Genomic DNA, 20,955 nt, shown 5'->3' on the forward strand with positions numbered 1-20,955 from the left:
GAGAGGTGAATTTTGAAAGGTCATTGAAGGTTATTACTTGATATGGAGGCATATAAAATAAAACCCAGTTATAGAGAATTTAGTAATGAGCATTTACTTAGGAGAAAAACAAGTTGATTTGAGAGAGCAGAAATCTCCTTTTGTTTTTTTAAAAAGAATGAAAACATTTGGCTTTGGATGATGTTCTAATAAGTTTACATGTGATGTCTTATGTTACAGAGGAGTCCAAACAAGAAGTGAGGGGAATGTTTCTGTCATGTAGTTACTAGTTTCTGGCAAAAAAATGATTATTGGGTTAATGTAGACATGAGATAAGAAAGTATGATAGTTTTCTGGCTGATTATGATTAAGGATTAATTATAAAGTTTAGATTCCCATGGATGAACAATTTTCTTTTTTTAAATTTTATTTTATTGTGAAGATGCTGTACAGAGGGGTATAATTACATGGGTAAGGTAATGAGTACATTTCTTGTCATGCATTGTTACCCCTTCCTTTGTTCTGCCACTATCCCTTCCCTCTCCAACCCTCCTCACCCCTTTCCCCGGCCAAAGTTGTAAAGTTCATTTCCAATATACTGTCTTGTGGGTATCATTGTTGCAATGTCTTTGTTTCAGCGTTTTGTTATTTCTCTTCTCCTCCCCAAATTAGACAAATGTATATACAAGATGCAGGGTACCAAAATCAAGTACACTGACCACAGGGGATATACCATAAGTGGAAGAATATACAACGGATTGACAATTTTCATAGTAACTCTAAGTATGACTACAGCTGGAAATTTGAAACAGCTGGGGAAATATGCTTATTTTTGAAGGATTTCTTATGTCAGCGGTGAGAGATGTAGCTTTCAAAAAATAGTAGTAGAAACAAAGTGATTGTCACATGACATTTTTTATGCTCTCAGATTTTTCACATCAGTCTATCAGTCATGTCTATCAATCTATAAGATGTATTGGATTTTGGGTTTAGGATTTTAAAATTTTAGTGAAATGGAAATTAAATTGGATGCTTGATAAGAAATGTACTCATTATCTTGCCCATGTAATTGTAACCCCTCTGTACAGTATTTTCACAATAAAAAAAGAAAAAATTAAATTGGTAGCTGCTATTATTCTTAAACAAAAAATTCATATGGGTCAACTATTAGCTGAGTATTTCATTGTTATGGAAAATTTTGATGAATAAGAGATGTGAAAATGTTTTACATATTGTGAAATGGAATACAGATAAAACATTTTAATTCTGGAATTATATAGTTTTGAAGGAAAATAATAGGTCAGAATATTTTAAATATGTTGATGGTTATAGACATCCTAAGAGGTATCAAAACTGAGCTAGTGAAAGTGGGGAGGCTTTTCATTGCTGATGATATTTTTAATGTACTATATGAACTTCATTTTTCTTTTATGTTTTTTTTTTCCTATGGTTTATCCCATGTTGTCCCTGTATTTGATTTTGATACTCTGGGTATTGTTTATATGTTTATCTGAATTAGGGAACGGAAGGGGAACAACAAAATGGTGAACAAAGGACAAAGGGTGAACCAATAAAACAGTGATACTCACAAGACAGTGTGTTGCAAATGAAGTGTACAACTGTGGAGGGATTTAGAGGGAGTGTAAATGGGGAAAAATGAGGGAAGGGGTTACAAGTTGGACAAGAAATGTACTTAATACCTTATGTTTGTAACTGTAACCTCTCTGTACATTACTCTGACAATAAAATCAAATTGAACATAATAAATAAATATTAGATATTAAAAAGAAAGAAAGTGGAGTTGTGGCTCAAAGTGATAGGGCACTAATATTGAACACAAAAAGGCTCAGGGATAGTGCCCAAGCCCTGAGTTCAAGCCCCACAGACAGACCAAAACCAAACAAAACTGAGCTAGTTTCTACATTTTTACGTGACACTTTCTATTGGGAGTAATTCAGGATAGACTGAATGTTGGAATGTTCTATTAGTTGTTGAGTTAATAGGTCCATTGCATAGGGAATAGAACCAGAATTGGAAATTGAGATAATGAGCGATATGTAGAGACTATGTTGAATCCAAAAGTAAGAAAGGGGAGATGGCAAAAGAGATGTGTACAGATTGAAGGATAAAATGTCGTGAATATTAGGAGAGTCAGAAACACTAATGTGATCATTTTGCTTTATCTGTTGTTCCCTCTTAATGGGAAAGGCTCCCTCCACTTCAAAGGTTTAATGGGACATTCTTGGTATGATCACTTACTTATTTAGAGTTATATCTGATTTAATTTTTTAATTCTCAAGATTTCTTTCTTTTCTTTTTCTTTTTTTGGTTGGTTGTGGGGCTTGAACTCTGGGCTTGGGCGCTATCCCTCAGCTCTTCAGCTCAAGGTGAGTGCTCTACAGCTTGAGTCACAGTGCCACTTCCAGATTCTCAAGATTTCTGTACCTAATTTTTGTTATGATATCATATTCTTTATATTCTGCATTATATCCTAAGATATTTCAAGTTCCTAAATAATTTCTAAAAATTTTCATAAACTCTAGTTCACCATGAGATCAACTAATTCATACTGTTGTGAATCACCACTATGGTATATAGTGAGTACAGAATAATTTCACTGAATTAAACACAAAGCCTTATAATCACATCTTTTTAGGCCTATTGTCCCATTGTCACCTGCAAAAATCAATCTGTTTTCTGTCTTTAAGGGTTTTCTTTTTCCAGAACCTCATACATATGCAATTTTTCATTGTACAGAATGTTTCAGATGAGCTTTGCTCCATTAACAGTATAGTTTGAAGTTTGTCTATGTTGTTCTTTAGCTCCACAAAACCATTTCATTCTATGGATGCATCACATTTTGCTTTAGCCATTCACCTTTAAAATGAAGGATATTTTGTTTATTATGAATAAGGGTTTAATAAATATGCATGGACATTATTGCTTACAATAATGAATTTCAAATCAATTGGACCAATACCTAGAATTATAATTGGTGGATCATATGGTAAAATTATATAATATATTGTATTAAATTATATATAATTAATATTCTGTACTTAGCTTTGTAAGAAACTTCTGAACATTTTTCCAGTGTAGTTACATTCATTTTTAACAGCAGTGAACAAGAATTTCTATTGTTTTGCTTTTCTGCTAGGAATTCATATTGTTGGGTTGTTCTGATTTTAGTCATTGCAGTTACTTTTATCAGCACATGGTGCTATTTCAGTATTATTTCAATCCTTAATAACTAAGGATACTGAAATCTTTTCATATAATCTATGATACACATATCATTTTTAATGAGGTATCCAGATCTTCTGCCCATCCCACTGAGTCATTTTATTTCTATTGCTGAATTTTACAGTCGTTTGTATATTTCAAATACAATTCCTCTATCAGATATATGATTTGCAATTATTTTCTATCATACTCTGGACTCTTTTTTGTAGGTCGTGGGGCTTGAACTCTGGGCTTGAGCGCTGTCCCTCAGCTCTTCAGCTCAAGGCTAGCGTCCACCTGAGCTATAGCCACTTCCGGTTTTCCGGTGGTTTATTGGAGATAAGAATTTCACAGGACTTTCCTGCCCAGGCTAGCTTTGAACTGCGATCCTCAGATGTCAGCCTACTGAGTAGCTAGGATTACAGGCGTGAGCCACCGGTGCCCGATTTGAATTGTGTTTTTCAGAGAGCAGAATGTTTACTAAAGCTCAACTTGTAAAACTTTCAAGGATTTACTTTTCTTGTTATATATAGAAATTTCACCAGAAATACAATTATAGAGTTTTTTTTCAAAAATGTCCCCTAAATTATAGTATATTATTTTTTATTTAGAGCTCTATCCATTTTGAGTTAGTTTTTGTGTGGATGTGCCATCTATTTCTCGATTTTTTGTTATTGTTATTCCTGTAAATGAACATCTAATTGTTTCAGCCTCATTTATTAAAAATACTCTATTTTCTCCTCCAAATCGTTTGTTCAGTGTAAACATTGATTGCATAAATATGTTTATGTCTGCTTTTGGATTAGCCATCTATAGTGTAAGTGGATATAATCCTCAAAAGACTTTTGTAACTAGCAACAAGTTCAAGGACTCCACAGGGTCCCCTCTCACTTTAATCTTCTTGACTGCGATGATTGTTAGTTATGTGTGTCAGATGGTTGGGCTATAAATTGTACATATTTAATCAAACACAAATCTGGATTCTGCTTTGAGATCATTTTACAATTACATCGGTTAAAGGAGATTATCCTCAAGTATATGGATGGAACTCATCCAATCAGTTCAAGAACTCACAAGTAAACACTAAAGTTTCCTAAAGGAAAAATACATTGCCTTAAGACTGTATCATCAATACTTTCTTGACTTTCCAATCTACAGATTTTGGATTCTAGGCAGCAGCATTAATTCCTGCCTGAGTTTCAGCCTAGTAATCTACCCTATAAGTTTTCATCTTGTCATGTTTGACAATTGGGAGGAAATTCCCTAAAATGAATATTATATATATATTATTTCTCAGATTATACAAACATGTAAACATACATTGATTTTATGTAATCCTGTAAATAAAGCTTTTTTCCTCAGATATTTTAATTAATATAGGTATAATTTCTGATGACCCATAACCACTCAAAGGTTTACTCTACTTAACAGTTATTTTGTTATTGTTTTCATCTGTTTATAAAACCAGGTCTCACTGGGTTGTCTAGGCTAATTTGTCCTTCTCTCTCAGCTTCTCAAATGCTGGGTTTTAGAGAAGTTATATTTCCTTTACTTTCATCAGTATATCATAAATTATAATACGTTTAAGTATTTTCTAACATAAAATTCTGAAGATTTAAATGAGAAAATGGTTAAAATGGATCAATTTTTACACCAGGTATATTAGCTGAAGCCAATGTATGCTATTATGTATGTAAGCATAAGATGTTTTTTATTTCTCAGAGTGTAGGAAGAAGAAGCTGCCCCACCATCACATGGTCTTCTTCATGTACATATTCTCCCAACAGATAGCTATTAATTACCTATTAATTTTTACTTATAAAATGATTTTGTGTGTGTCGTTCATAATTAGGTGTGACACCCTATAAAAGCCTCCACACTGGGTTACGATAAACTTACAACACTTTCAGAATATCACGTATTGAAAAATATACCTAATTACAAAATCAAAATAATGGCCTGTCTTCATTTCAAGCATCTTAGTGCCACCCAAAGGAATCACCACTGACTCTGAGACAACATTTTACAGACAACCTAATTAGTATAAAGGATTCAACCTATTTATTTTTTTTTGCACTACTCAGTTTTCCCTTCAAAAGGGAGAGGCCTATGCCATAGCCAAGGCTACCTGATAACTGTATGTAATATTTGTAGGCCGTGTCGTTTGGGTGGTTTCAGCAGAAAACATTTTGACATGAGATTTTTCAGTTTTCTATTCCCTCAAGTTGCCCTGCTGGGTGTGTTGGGTGATTATGTCTGATTCAGTAGTCTGTAATACTCTCATCTCACTTGGAAGTTTTGCATACAAATCATCCATTAAAAGGGTAGACTTCAAGATATCGCTGAATGCTGCTTTAAGATTCGGTAGATGCCTTTTCAATTTTGTGTAGCTTCAGGGGAGGCATCCTGCAAACTGCTTTCATTTAAAGCTTCTTTCGTCTGCTCACTAATTCATAAATTCATTTTCCCTTGAACACACCTTCATCTCTCCATTTGTACACTGTTATAGAGAAACAGGCCTGGGGATTTGTTGATGTGGCAGGTAGCAGGCAAACATATTGGTAGTGAGTTGAAAAAAATTCCTCAACTTTTTCTGGTGTAAATGAAATCAGCTCTTACTATCTAACTTGTGTAGGCCATAAACTTTGACTTGATGGCTAGGAAAAGAGAAAGAATGATATAGTTCAAGTGACACACTCAATACTAATCTCAGTAAATATATTAAAATTTTTAATGAATTCTTATATTTATAAATTTGTATTTCCAAATTTTCTCATTCTAATTATTTTCCTTTTCTTATCTCTAGGCAGATAAATATGGTAAAATATTGTTTTGTAAACAGTATCTGATGCTTAGAACTGTGTCAGACCTGGATACGCTTGTATAACCTAAAAAATACTTGGGTGAGTATACTTAGTATGAAGAAAGTTAACCAATTCACATTAGTTTAGAAGGTATAATACAATTATTAATCTTGTAATAACTAGAATTAATAATATATCATAATTTGTATGCACTTTGGTGAAGAGAAGTTATTATGAGGATTGTACAGTGTTTTGAAGAACTAGGCATGTTCTAAACTTGAAAGCATATCCACAGTTAGCAAGGAAGTAAAAGGCACTCGTAAGCATTTGACCTACTTTAGGTTTATTAATACAACTTTGAATGTAGTCCTGAGATCAAGTTATTTGTGAAGTTCACCTGGGTAAACATTTATCTATATATTAAGTAGGACAAGGTTTTCACAAAATTTTTCCTAAAATATTGCATATATGTTATAGGAATTTGAGCTGTTAATCATTCAATCATTTGTTATTGTCTGTGGTAAAGAATCCTTGGCTTATCTCTGTGTGAGGCTATTGGGCCTTTCTTGTTGCTATAGAAGAATGCCAAATAAATCACTGGATTAGATGAATATAAAGCGATATTGTTACATATTGATCTCATACTTAGCTGCAATCATTCTCAAATCAAACATTGCTCAATATTTTACAACAACTTTACTGATCTGATCCATAGTTATGGGTTAGTGATGACGGGAGAATGTGTAAACTCTCATCAGCACTTACTGATCTGTGAGGTTTCTCGTATCTTATAGTACTCTACAGAAAAAATGCACTTGGAGTTTTCAAAAAGGTTTTGGAGGTTAAATCAATTTTAAAATGTATTTAGACTTAAGTATTTCTTAAAATATGAATAATTTTCAACAAATTATATATTAGAAAATGTCAAACCTATTCAGGTTGATGTTGCAGTTGATCATGAGCGTGGTTTTATGGAATTTCTAAAAAAATACATATTGAATATCTTTGTTATTATTTTTTGGAATACAAAGATAAAGTATAGTATGCTAATACTGTTAATGATTTTTAAAATCTATCCCGATATTAAATTATCATAACCAAAAAGTCATTAGTAAGGCCATAAAACTCAGGAATTTTGTGGCTTTTAGTTCTTTTATTGAATTGATTTTAGTTTGATTTTAAAGGCTCTACAGCAAACAGTTTTGTAAAATTCATGTTTTGTCTGTCATTCAGGAATTACCATGATAGCTTTAGAAAGAACATAAGATTTATGGCAGATTATATTTTCAAAAAACAACCTCAAAAACATTTCCCCTTTGCAGGTATTCTTATGCTAAACAGCCTTGTCATTCCTCTATTGACAGGTAAATATAGTTCTCTTGTAAACCTGGATGGGGTTTGTGACTGGGGTGTGCTGTATCAGCAATAAAATATATCACTTTAGATAGAGGTAAGTAATAAGCATTTAAATTTCTATAAAAGCCTTCTATTTTTGATTAGCATCATTTTATATGGTCATATGTACATAGCTATTTGGTTATTGTGATACTCTGCTAGGACTATCCTAAGTGTATACTAATTATTACAGATGAGGGAAACCATGGAGCCTATGTTTCTTTGGGTCTAGTTTACTTCACTGAATATGATTTTTTGCAAGTCTTTCCAGTTCCTTATGAATGGGATGATGCCTTCTTTCTGATGGAAGCATAGAATTCTGATCTATCTATCTATCTATCTATCTATCTATCTATCTATCTATCTATCTATCTATCTATCTATCTATCTATCTCATTTTCTTGATCCATTCTACTGAGGGATATCTGGGTTTATTTCATATCTTAGTTATGGTAAATATTTCTAAAATGAACATAGTTATGCTGGTTGCTTTAGTGTTATCATATTTGTGGTCATTTGGGTAAATGCCAAGGAGTGGAATTTCTGGGTCATAGGAGATCTATATGTTTAGTCTTTTGAGGCACCTTCATACTGTGGTTGAACAAGTTATGTTCCCACCAACAGTGTAGTAGCATTCCCTTTTAGGCACATCCCCACCAGGATCTGTTATTATTTGTTTTTGCAATATTGGCCATTCTAACTAGAATGAGGTGGAATCTCAATGTTGTTTTGATTTGTATTTCCTTTATGGCCAGAAATGTAGAACATTTCTTCATGTGTCTATTCGGTATGGAAATAAAAGGTTTTGTGTGTGTGTGTGTGTGTGTGTGTGTGTGTGTGTGTGTGTGTGTTTGCAGTTATTTCTTTTATCTTTCATTTTTGCCTCCTCTGGTTTATTCACCTTGGTCACTGTTTCTCATTTTGGTACCCTTTGTCTTTTATATATGTTTATCTGATTTGGGGAAAGGAAGGGGAATCACAGAAATGATGGGACAAAGGGTGAACCAATGCAGTAGTGATACTCACTAGACACTATGTTGCAAATGAACCCTAAAACTTGGGGTTGGGAGAATGAGGGGTTTAAATGGGAGAAAATGAGGGAGAGGGTAACATTTTTTGAAAAGAATGTACTCATTACCTTACTTATGTAACTGCAACTGCTCTGTACATCCTCTTTACAAAAGTATTTTATTATCACCTTTAAAGCAAAATTAGATTAAAAAATTAAAAAAACAAAACTAGAAGAAAATAAAGATTGAAAAAATAAAGTTTTAAAAAACAAAAAAGCATCAAGAATAAAAGCCTTCTATTTTTGAGATGCTTCCTCAAGGATTCTCAGAATACATACTGTGTGAATTCCATATGACACAAGGAACCTATGGATGGGTCTTGGTAGGCTGCCCCTGATGAGATTATAGTGAACAGTTATAGCACATCTCTGATGCCCAAGTTAGTGAGTTCCTGAATCCTCATGACAAACCCCTGTTGTAACTATCTGCCTGAGGCCAACCAGTCAACATGAATGCCAGACACAATAGTCAGTCAATACGTGTTTAAGCCAGAAGGTTTTTGTGTGGTTTTGCTTTATAGCAACAATTTATATGACAGAAGTTAAATGGGTAAAACATTCATATTCTACTAAAGATTTACCTTTATAATTATACTCTTTGTTTATTTGGCTCAACCTTTCATGCATTTCATAGTTACAGTTTTTGTTCTACTAGACACTATATTCAACTAGCTACTATATAGTTTTACTAGAAACTATATTCATCTTGGCAAAATGCCTTAAATTCATTTCATTAGAAAATATGGTGCCTATGATTCTTTATGTGTGAAATTTACATGTCCCAAGAAAAAAATTAATCAATTTTATTTTTCTCTTATAAAGAAAATAAATTTCTTATAAAGAAAATAAAACAATACTAGGAAATAACATTGCCTTCTTACTTACAAGAAGAGAATGAGAAAGAGGTTCCTATTTACTAAGTTTGAGCCACAGCATCACTTCCAGTTTTCTGAGTGGTTTATTGGAGATAAGAGTCTCACAGACTTTCCTGCTGGCTTTGAACCCCAATCCTAAGATCTCAGCCTCCTGAGTAGCTAGGATTACAGGTGTGAGCCACCAGCCCCTGGTGTTTATTTACTAAGTATTATTGGGACAAGTAGTGAAAATGTTCAGTTATGTAGAGCTATTAAGCTTATTCAATGTATGCATGCAAATCTGCTTGGAAGAGAAAATCACACAAAGCTAACCATGCTTTACCCTTTATCATAGAGAAGTGAAAAAAGCTTATGTTTCAAACATGTGAAATGTTATCAGAATGTTGAAATTAATGTTGGCAGACATAATAAAATATTTGAACTTTCAATTAGTAATTTAATAAAGATCTTAGCTTTTTGTATAAAAATATTTAATACCTACTAAAATTTGCTTTTACACAATACCAGAAAAATCTTATTTTGCAAAATCTTATATTAAATTACATTAATAATTAGATAAAAACCAAATATACCTTAATACTTATATTTGCAAGTAATGTAGGCCTTTATTAAAATTTATTTCTCCTTTTGTATTGAAGACCCCTTTATTATTTTTTCTCAAATATTGAAAATTTCATTTGTGTTTGTCTCTGAATGTACCAGAATTATATTTTAAAGAACATAGTTTTTTTAGTTTTATACTATCCAAATGCAAATAAAATTAATGCAACATATTCTGAACAAGGTATGTGAAATAATCAAATAACATCAGTATGAATATTACCTCCTTTGTAAAAATATATGGCAGTACTTCTCAAGTTCATGTAAGTGCTGTCATATTTGTGTTTAAATAAAAATGTATCAGTGCCAACTTTATCCACATGTCACCTAATTTTTAGTTGAAACTTAAGTGATATTCTTGGATAAATTTTGTATGAATACGTTACTCCTGCATGGTCAGATTTTATTTATATTTGTGTGTATGAAATAGTATGGTACGCAGGCTACAACTTCAACATCAACAGTGCTGAACATTTATATTCTATCTAACATACTACCAGCTCCACTATGGATAGCAATGAAATTGCAAATGACAAGAGTTGAGTTGGGCAGAATGGGAATTGTGGAAAGTAGATTATGTGCTGGTAGAAAATAGAGAAGTAAACCTACAGGTTGACATTATCATTACTCATTCTTGTTTCCCTTGCTTGTTTCAGAAATAACTTGTGGATAAATCAATAATGTGAAGTCCTGACTTTGAACAAAAAAATCTTATTTTTTTTATGAGTTTGCTCGATTTTCACTGATGAATTTCACCACACAACTAAAACAGTTACTGGCACCTCATAAGTGTAAAATCAAAAGTCCTTCCAGGATATATAACAATTAATGCTAATCTTGGATGCCACTTGCCATATGCTGAACACTGTGCTCCTATATTTTGAGTTATTTCTCACAAGACTATGAAGTAGGTAGAGTTGTTGCCTGTGTTTCATAGACAAGCAACAGAGACATGCACCGAGCTCTGACTTACTAGGTGACATAACATACTGCTAGAAAGGGATTCTAGCCCAGGCAGACTGACTGCAGTCTGACTAGGACTTGTGTTCTGCTGAAAGTAAAGGTCAAAGAAGATGTGAGAGTGATTGTTTATTTACACATTCCTTTAGGAGAATATGAAGAATTTATCTGAGTGAGAAGAGCAAATTGGGGAGCATTTCAGTGGCTCTGCAAAGGAATGGGTAGCACCAGAGCAAGGAGAAGCAATGCTGTTTTGAATAATCACTTTCCTCATGCAGGTCACAGAAGGTCTTTCAGAAAAGCCTTATGTGTTAGATTGAGTGAAAAGATGTAGTTGTCGTGATTGCTGAGTGGGCCGAAGTGACAGAATAAATGACCTCACCACACAGTACTGCTCTCCAGGAGTCAGGATGAAGAGAGAAGCAGGGAAATTTTAGGGTAATTTGAACAATATTTGCAGTGGTGGCAACATGTAACTGCTTCTTCACAGCAGGCTGAGGTAGCAGGGAGTCTTTCTTAGGGCTCCATTGTTCTCACCTAAAACTTCCAAAGCTTAACTGACTGCCAGGATAATTAACCCCCCTGCATACTAAAGGTTCTTTTAGATCCACTTCCAAAACATTAAAGACAAGAAAGAAAAATAATCATTTTCAGGTTGAGCAGCTTGGCCCTTAGTTGCTGATCTATGGCAAACTGCAGTCCAATAGGAAATGAAACCAGATTTCTTAAGGATATGTTTGAAAGAAACCTATTATTTTTTCCCTCTTATTTTTGAGTGCATAAAATGGTAATATGCGTTATAGATTTTTATTATTTACAATGCCTCAAAGTAGGTGGTTGAAATCACAAATGTAGCTCATCGACACTTTGCAGCTAAGTGAAACCTCCCATTTTCTGTTAATCGTAATTATCATACAAGCCTATGGTGTGTAACATCTGAATGAATTATCAAGTAAAAATGTTCTGCACTTCCGGCTTGACCTTAATGCTGTTCAAGCCACCAATGTATGGTAAATAACTCAAATCCTTGTCACTTAGATGAAAATGCTCAAGGAGATTTGTAAATCTTAAATCCATAGTGTATTTTTCACTGGATACTTAGAAATACTAATAAACAACCCTTACATGAGGTGGGGTGGGTGGGGGGGAGAGAGGAGATGTTGTGTGTTAGTCTGGCTTTTTGAAAATACTGAAAACTTAAAGCAAGAGTGAGAGGTTGATTTGGGCTTATCCCTCATTGGATGCAATCAGTTGGCTCTGTTACTTCATGGCACCCAGGAAGCAAATAGAAGCAAGGAAGAGCTGGTGACTAAACTCCCATTAGCCCCTTCAAACGCATGCCACCATTGGCTTAACTTCTTTCCATTAGGTGCTACTTCTCAAAGGCTCTGACAGGTCTCAGTATCATGATGGGATGGAGACAACATCTAAAATATCTGAGCCTTGAAGAGCCATTTATCCCACCCATAGCAATAATAGTACTTTGCCTATGCATCACCTCTAGGGGGAATTATGTTGGCTTTCCAGCAACAAAACCAAGTTGTAAGGTATAACATTGCTTCAGAAAGATATCAGAATCTTCGAATGATCACATTAATCCAAATTATATACCAGCTGGGAAATTCATAATTCTCTTTCAATATGGAATTTTATTCAACTCCTAAAAAGAATAACTCAAGCAACAAGGTGTTTTTATGATGAGATCTCATTTTAGTGATTTTAGTGTGATAATGTGAACAGGATGAATAATATAGAAGAGAGAGTTTGTTAAAATAAACTGCCTGGTTGAGGTTATGAATAGGAATGGGGGTAGAAATAAATATATGGAGCAGAGAGCAGTGATTCATGCTTGTAATCCTAATGAGTTGGGAGGTGCAAGTAAGGATGACTGCAATTCAAGGACAGCCAGGGCAAAATATTCATAAAGGTTGATCTCAGACAATAAAATGTTGGGTACAGTGGTATCTGTTATCTCAGCAATGTGAGAAGCATAAATAGAGGATTATGGTCCAGGCTTATGCAAAAATCAACACCTTATGTATCAAAAAACTAAAGCAAAAATGACTGGAGGAATGACTTAAATAACAGTGCCTGCCTAGCAAGGCAAAAGCACTGAATTCAAACCCCAATATCACCAAAGGGAAATGGAAGGAAGGAAGGAAGGCAGGAAGGAAGGAAGGAAGGAAGGCAGGAAGGAAGGAAGGCAGGAAGGAAGGAAGGCAGGAAGGAAGGAAGGCAGGAAGGGAGGGAGGGAGGGAGGGAGGGAGGAATAGAGGGAGGGAGGGAGGAAAGGAGAGAGAGAGAGGGAGGGAAGGAAGGAGGGAAGGAAAGAAGGAAGAAAGAAGGAACAAAAGGCTTGAATAATCACTGCCATCCTAAATTTGTAACTTTTGTTGGGTTGCCAAAATGTGGACTGTGAAGCATTTGTTTATGGAATGTCTTATATTTCTTATAATTGACATATTTCATATAAATAAATTTTTCCCCAGGCAAGGTATAATTAGTCACCTAATACAGACTGTTTCGAAAAACAATCATTTAAGAACTTAAGGGACTATTGTTTCTGTAGCTAACAGCAAGTTTTCACATGAAGAATTTGGTGTTTTTCCATTTCATTATCTCAGGGCATGGTTAAATACTGAAAACTTTGACTTTTGAGATTCTACCCCGTTTGCTTATGAAACAAGGCAGAGTTTGTATGTTTGTCTTATTAGTGAATTTGTGGGCTAGGGGGATTGTGTTGACATTCTAACATTTATCCTACTCATTGCAATGATGAAGTGAAAAAGGAATAAATAACACAAGGGAAAACAGCTATGTGGAAAAAAGGAAAAGCTCCTCCACACTACTTTGATTGGTGCCTCTTCCTTCCTTCTAAGCAAGCTGTGCTTGAAGCAGCATGGAGGCTTTTCCAAGCTGGCTTCTAGAATCTAATACCTAAAGCATGATCTGGAAATCCAGACCATCAGTACTGATTAGACATGTTTGTTAGCAATCCTGTGGTCAGGACACAGCTGAAGACACAAAGCTTCCACTCAAAAAGCCAAAAAGAGAAAAGATCCCTACTTTTAAGGAAGAATAAAACTCAGCTCATGGCCTGCCTTACATTTGCAAGACAGTGTGATAAATGATAAATACATGTTACTCAAGGGTAACGCATGTTTGGAGATGACTAATTCCTTCTTAGCCCTAAGAACATACACACACACACACACACACACACACACACACACACACACACACAAATATTAGGAACAAGTAGATGTTAGAGTAATGTTTGTCACAAGAAAAATATTCTAGAAATAAATAAATTGATAAACCATGGTAAGGATTTTCTCTCATGATATGAATAGTAAACTCATCTGTAAAGATACTACTACAGAACTATTGCCAAAGCAGTAAATTTCCTGTGGCTGCTTTAGCAAATTACCGTACACTTAATGTTTGAAATCATATGTTCCTGTCTTACAGGTCTGGAAGTTAGAAGCCCAAAATAGGTAATGCTAGGCTAATAACAAAGTCAGCAGGGCTGACTTCCTTCAGGAAGTTCTGGGGAAGAGTCCCTTTTCTTGCCTTTGTCCACTCCTGAAGGCCATCACACTGTGGTATGTGGACTTCTTCCAATTCAAAGCCTGTGGAGGTTAGTAGAGTCTGTCATGCCGCATGCATTGAGTCATACTGTAACTCTTTTGTTTTCTTCTTCCGCTTATAAGGATCCTAGTGATAAATCTAGTCTGGAATACATAACACGTTAGTAAATGGGAAATATTATTCCATCACAAGGCCAGCTGATTAGTAACATGAATTCCATCTGCAGCCTTCATTCTCTTAACCATGTAAGTGAAGATAATAATAGGTTCTAAATATACAGGCTTGGGTATTTTTTTTTCTTTTTTGGAAGGCTATCATTCTGTCCACCACCGTGTTTTGTTAATATATTGATTGAACCATTGTTTTTCAATATCTCATTCCTATAAAATATTCTGTAAGCTAGGTACTGGTGGCTCATGCCTGTAACACTAGTTAATTAGAAGGCTGATCTAAAGACTGCAGTTCCAAGGCAGCCTGCACAAGAAAAACCTTGATATTCTGACCTCTACTAGTTACCAAAAAAGCTGAAAGTGGAGTTATGGCTCAAGTGGTAGAGCACTAGCATTGAGCAATAATGCTCAGGAACAGCAACCTGAGTTTAAGCCCCAGGAATTATATATATATATATATATATATATATATATACCCCAAGCTTGTTCTATAATGACCATGACAATAAATAGTTACTAGCTTGTCATGAGAAAAATTAGGATATATAGGGAAGTTATTATCATGGATGTTCTATAAATATAAAAGAGCTATTGTCAAGATTATTTCTTAATGTAATGACTTAGCAAGAAGTAGCCTGATTGTTTCATTTAGATAACATGTTTTTTCTTGGAGCATGATTTAACAGACTTTAACAGAGAGGGAAATTCATTTAAAATCACAACATTCAATGATTTGGTGTACTTTTGCAGATAGATACAGAAAATTTACATATTAAAAAATAAAATGGCTACATCTTCCATTTAATGAGATTTGTGAATAGATAGGAACCTCACATTTAAACAGATACATTTAAATAGGTAGTAGAAAACTGACAGAAAATAGATCCAGTGAAAACGTTTGTATTTCCTGGTGATTTCTTTGTCATAAAAAAGTTTTAAAATGTGTATTTTTCTGAAGAGAAAAAATAGCAACTCACTTTATGAATATTTACAATGCCCTTTTTAAAACATTAAGGTTAAAGGTACTATTGCAATAAGAGTTATAGTACATCTAAAATGAAAAACTTACACACTTAAATATATTAATCTAATTTGATATGGTAACTTTTCACTACCCTGAAAGGTTATAGAATAAAATGCTTCCATTTTCATTCACTGTATTTCCATTAGAAGGCATAAAATATTATATTTTGACACATGTATTTATTTAGTGATTATGCATCTGAAGTTCACCATACTTATTTGTGAAGCAGGTATAGAAATGCCATATACTTCAATCTAATGTTAAATTTAAAACAGATATCTTTGTTTCTTTCATTTGCAAATTATCTTTTTACATTGGAAGCAAAATAAATGTAGTAAAAAGAAGTGTAGGTTGCTTGGTAGAAACTGAAGTTCAGAATAATTCACAAAATGACACAATATGTTTATTCAGTTCTTTATTTTTACCTCATAATTTTCTCATCCAGCTTGCAGAAAAACAAGTTTATTCAAAGTACATCTTTTTGTTATAATAGCCATTTCGGTTGACCTGTTTTATATTCTGTCCTTCTTTCTCTTATGCTCCGCTTTCTGTAACAAAGCTCATTACCAAGGTGGTAGGGGACTCGTTTCAAAGGCAACACGAGTCACAAAAATATCAAGCCAGTGGTTTCCTTCAGGACATTCATATATTTCATGTGTTAGGAAGAAAATCTTTCCTTGGGTGCAATGATATCACTCCTGAGAAACAAATTACTTTCCAAATATCTGCAGTACTATTTTTGACATGTAGGAAAACACACTATAGCTATGTGGTGTATAATCTTACCTAATAATCTACAGTTCTCATACAGTAAACTGAAAAAACTGAATTAAAATGTGTAACTACCTAGGAGCTAGTAACTGGATAATAGGATTAAGTGATTTTTATACTCTGGTCATCCACAACTTGGGGTTTTAGTTTCTTTGCAGTTGTAATTATCCATAGTTCTCCATGTTTATCTTAAACATCCAAAGCAACAGGGGACATTTTTGAACAATCTATAATACTCCTCTTGAATCTTGAAAAAGGAAAAGAAAAAAAAGTTACATGTAATCATGACAAATGCATCAAATTACTATAAAGTCACAATAGACTGGCATCTTTTGTTTGTTAGAGCCTTATAGCTTTTTGTATAGTGGAATAGGCTCCAGTAGATATGCACTATAATTACATACCTAATAGCAAGTATTTTTAAAAGTGTATTATTTCCCCTAGGAACAAATAATGTTCTGATTATTTTAGTACCAAAAATGCACTGTGCTTAGGCATGAAAAGCAGAAGTCATCAGGCTGGTAGAATAAGAATTTCCTATCGATTTTAGTGTTGCCCAGAAATCATCATAATAAGAAAATACTTACTTTTCTGGATAAAACACAGAGGAATAAGAAAATGAACATTCCCTGGAAGGCATTGCTGACAGTGAAGAGGTAAGCTGTCACCACGGAGGCGTGTACCACATGCAGAACCCCAAAGATCCAAGTGGTACCAAGGAGGAATAGGAGAGCAAGAGCTCCTCTTGCGCAAGACCTAAAATATATTTTAAATGATTTAGTTAAGAAAACCAAGCATTGCTGAGTGCCAGTGGCTCTTGCCTGTAATCTTAGCTTTTCAGAAGGCTGAGATCTAAGGACCAAGGTTCAAAGCCAGCCTGGGCAGGAATGTCTATGAGACTATTTCCAATTATCCACCAGAAAACAGGCTCTGTGGCTCAAAGTGGTAGAGGGCTAGCCTTGAGCAAAAGAAGCACAGGGACAGATCCAAGGCTCTGAGTTCCAGCCCTACAACCGATTGCAAATGCATATATTCCCCTCCAAACACTTCAAAAGAAACCTACAGAGACCACAAATGAGTTGGACACTGCTCAAAACTGTGTGACAGTTTGTTTGGTCATACTGGAACAAGATGTCTTCTGAAATCACCACCCTTTTATGAATATATGTCATTTTAAAAGGAATGACTTAATCTTAAAATATTTTATCTGTGATTCTGAGTGTATGTGCAATGATTTCAGATTTAATGTGGAAGGAATTCTCAGGGAGAAGACATACATCTGTCAGCTAAGAAGTCTTCATAGAAAATTCTAGAAAGTGTTCCATATGGATGGAGGCAGTAGCTGTTTCTGACATCAAAGCAGGCTTCTGTATTCCTTTCTGGGTTGGTAGTGAAGAAGGCATAAGCTATAAAACCAGCCTTCTTGTTTACCTCTTGCTTTGGCAATGCAGTTACCTCACATTCACGTTAGAATACCAATTTCTTAAGAATTAAAGGAAGAACACACACACACAGATTCTCAAACGTATTTTCTACTGATTTTCAGGTAGCTTTTGGTAAAATAATATTCAATAACTCTCCATGATGATATTGCCTTGAAAATGAAGCAACTAAATGATTTTTCTTGCATTCATTCAGTCCAATCATTCCTCACTGCAGAAGGTGATTTTTCGCAGTGTGCCTCAGAAAAGGACTCATTTCAACTTTATTAAAAACAGCACACCACATGAAAACTGTGAATGTTGAGAACTAGAAGAAAGCAATCGATCAAACATCTGGTAAATCCAAACTATAAATCTTCTGGAAGGCACTGAAACTACAAGAATGTTCCAAGCAATACAAACAGTCAGTTGTTTCCCACATTCCCTATAGTATACTTCAGCTTTTCCTGAACAAACCACTTTCAAGATCTCAATAAATCAGTTTGAGAAGAGAAGGTTAAAGGAAAAATATCTTGGCAACATGTAAACTAGGAATTACAAGGGAAAAACATTTACTAAACACAGAGAAATGCTTTACAAAGGAAAGCACCAATACCTATTTGGTTTCTAAAACAACCATCATCTATAAAAACAAAACAAAACAAAAAAAGAAGAAAAACCAAAAACAATAATCTAAAGGTTTTTGGATATGGCTCAGTGGTAGAATGGTTGCCTGGCATGTCTGAGACCCTGGATTCAATCCTCAGAACAATAACAAAACAGTGATTAAAGATTTTTATTACTAAAATAAATGAACTTCAGTGAACACTTACCTTACATTCTCATAGCAACTAACTTCTGGTTTCAAGCCAGCAGTGTGACGAAAAACTTTGTATATGATAACTCCAAAAGCCAAGAGATTCACCTGGGGGAATATATTAGTTTCCAGAAAGAGATAATTCATGGTAAATTAAATACACATAAAGGCAATAAATAAGTTGTAAAGATTTAAACTAAACAGTATCTACAAATTCATAACACACACACACACACACATATACATGTATACTCATCACATATTATATATGTGTATATATAACAAACTATATACAGTATTATATACACTATATATAAAATATATGTTATATACAAAATATACACTGATATAGAAACTTACTGGAGACTTGATCTCATAAACTCTGTAGCTGATTTATACAATAAAACTGAAAATCATTTGTATACATTCTAGGTATTTATTTTGAAGGTGAACACATAATCTTTTATTTAGTCATTCATTTAACATGTTTTTGAGTACCTACTATGTGTGTGCATCACAAACACTAGGTATCTATTGTAATTCCCTTCATTTATTTGGTGACATTCCTAAGGTAGAGGTCAGATTTCCATCGGTATTATTGGCTTACTAATTCAGTTAATTCAGTATAAGTGGTCTTTGTCCTTTCTCTTCCCCTGTGGATAAAAATGTGCAACATGTAACAGATGCTTTTAGCCATCTATGGGATGGGTCTTCAGAACTCAAAGGAAAATGGTGAACTCATTCTGACCATGGATCTACCAGAAAAACAATTATAAAGCTATGAATTCACATGGAAAATATGCAGTATGGGCTATGGAAACATACTCATGAAGAAAATAATCCCTAAACCATAGTATGGCTGTACCAAATCCAAAGGTAAGGGAGGAGTGAGTGGCAGATACAAAGCACAAAAGGAAACAGATGACAGCAATACTACTTCAAGGAAGTTGAAGTAGTGGCTAGACAATGTGTAGTGTGGATGCTGTAGATCTGCCCAAGCTCCACACAGCACAGAATTGCAGATACTTCAATATCAGATTCTGTAGGCAGAAAAATGTTTCAGGTGTTATCATCACACCTACAGGTTGGTCAGTATGGTGTATTGCTATGATAGGATTGATATATACATTAAGATACATTTGGACCTGCCTATAATCTTAACTACTCAGGAAGCTAAAAGCTGAGGATTGAGGTTCAAAACCAGCATGGACAGGAAATTCTGTCTCCAATTAGCTACTAGAAAACCAGAAGTGGAACTTTGGTTCAAAGTGGTCAAGTGCTAGCCTTGAGCATAAAAGCTCAGTGACAGCACATAGGTTATGAGTCCAAGCCTGATAAAACAAACAAAAGAAAAAAAGAAAAGAAAAGAAAAATAAAAAAACAAACCAAACCAAAAAAACCCAAAACAACAAAACCCAAAAAACATTTGATTTGGAAAACACTATAAAACCTTAAGGGAAAAACATCATATTCACTGTTGTTTTGAAGAGATATAGATAACTTTTTTAAAATGTTTTTTTTATTATGAAAATAGTTTACAGAGAGGTTATAATTACATAAGTAAAGTAATGAGTACATTTCCTATTGAGCATTGTTACCTCCTCCTTTGTTTTTCCCCTACCATCTCTTCCTTCCCCATCTGCCTACCTCCTCAAGTCCCCCCTCCCCAAGTTGTAAAGTTCATTTTTAACATAGTGTCTTGTACATCTCATTGTTACAATGGGTCAACCCATATCCTTGTTTCAGCATTTTGTTATTTCCCTTCCACTCCCCAAATTAGAAAAATATCTATACAAGATTCAGGGCACTGACTTCAAATACAGTGAAAACAGGAGTTATACCTTGGGGGAAGAACATACAAAAGAAACAAAAAATATCACATAGTACATTTTAGATATGTTAAAAACAATAGCAAGAAAGGAAAAACAAGTTATGTCCCTATCTTGGGGTTTATTTCACTTAACATCACCTTATATGGTCATATGTACATAGCTTTTGACCTTTTCTGCTTGTCCTAGACTTATACTAGTTATTGCAAATAAGGGAAACCATGAAGATCTTCACTAGCCATACAATGGACAAGGATCTCATATCCAAAATATACTTAGAATTCAAAAAACTAAATCCCCCAACAACAAATCCTCCAAGAAACAAATGCCCAATAAATAAGTGGGCTAAAAAAGAGGAACATCTCTGAGGAGGAAATAAGAATGGCCAATAGACACATGAAGAAGTGCTCAACTTCTCTGGCCATAAA

General features: G+C 34.3%; 1 protein-coding gene across 1 annotated transcript in view; it reads right to left on the bottom strand.

Moving 5' to 3' along the window:
• Positions 1-16,089: 16,089 nt before the first annotated feature.
• The window catches only part of Adgrl4 (adhesion G protein-coupled receptor L4), a 108,811-nt gene continuing 103,945 nt past the window's right edge, over positions 16,090-20,955 (bottom strand). The window contains exons 14-16 of the mRNA XM_013018370.1: positions 18,715-18,806; positions 17,048-17,216; positions 16,090-16,707 (exon numbers count right to left, since the gene is read on the bottom strand). Of these exons, the coding sequence (XP_012873824.1) occupies positions 16,645-16,707; positions 17,048-17,216; positions 18,715-18,806 (324 nt within the window). The 3' untranslated portion in view covers positions 16,090-16,644. The remainder of the gene's footprint in view (positions 16,708-17,047; positions 17,217-18,714; positions 18,807-20,955) is intronic.

Source organism: Dipodomys ordii, unplaced genomic scaffold, assembly GCF_000151885.1.
Source record: "Dipodomys ordii isolate 6190 unplaced genomic scaffold, Dord_2.0 Scaffold39, whole genome shotgun sequence".
Taxonomy (NCBI): Eukaryota; Metazoa; Chordata; class Mammalia; order Rodentia; family Heteromyidae; genus Dipodomys; species Dipodomys ordii.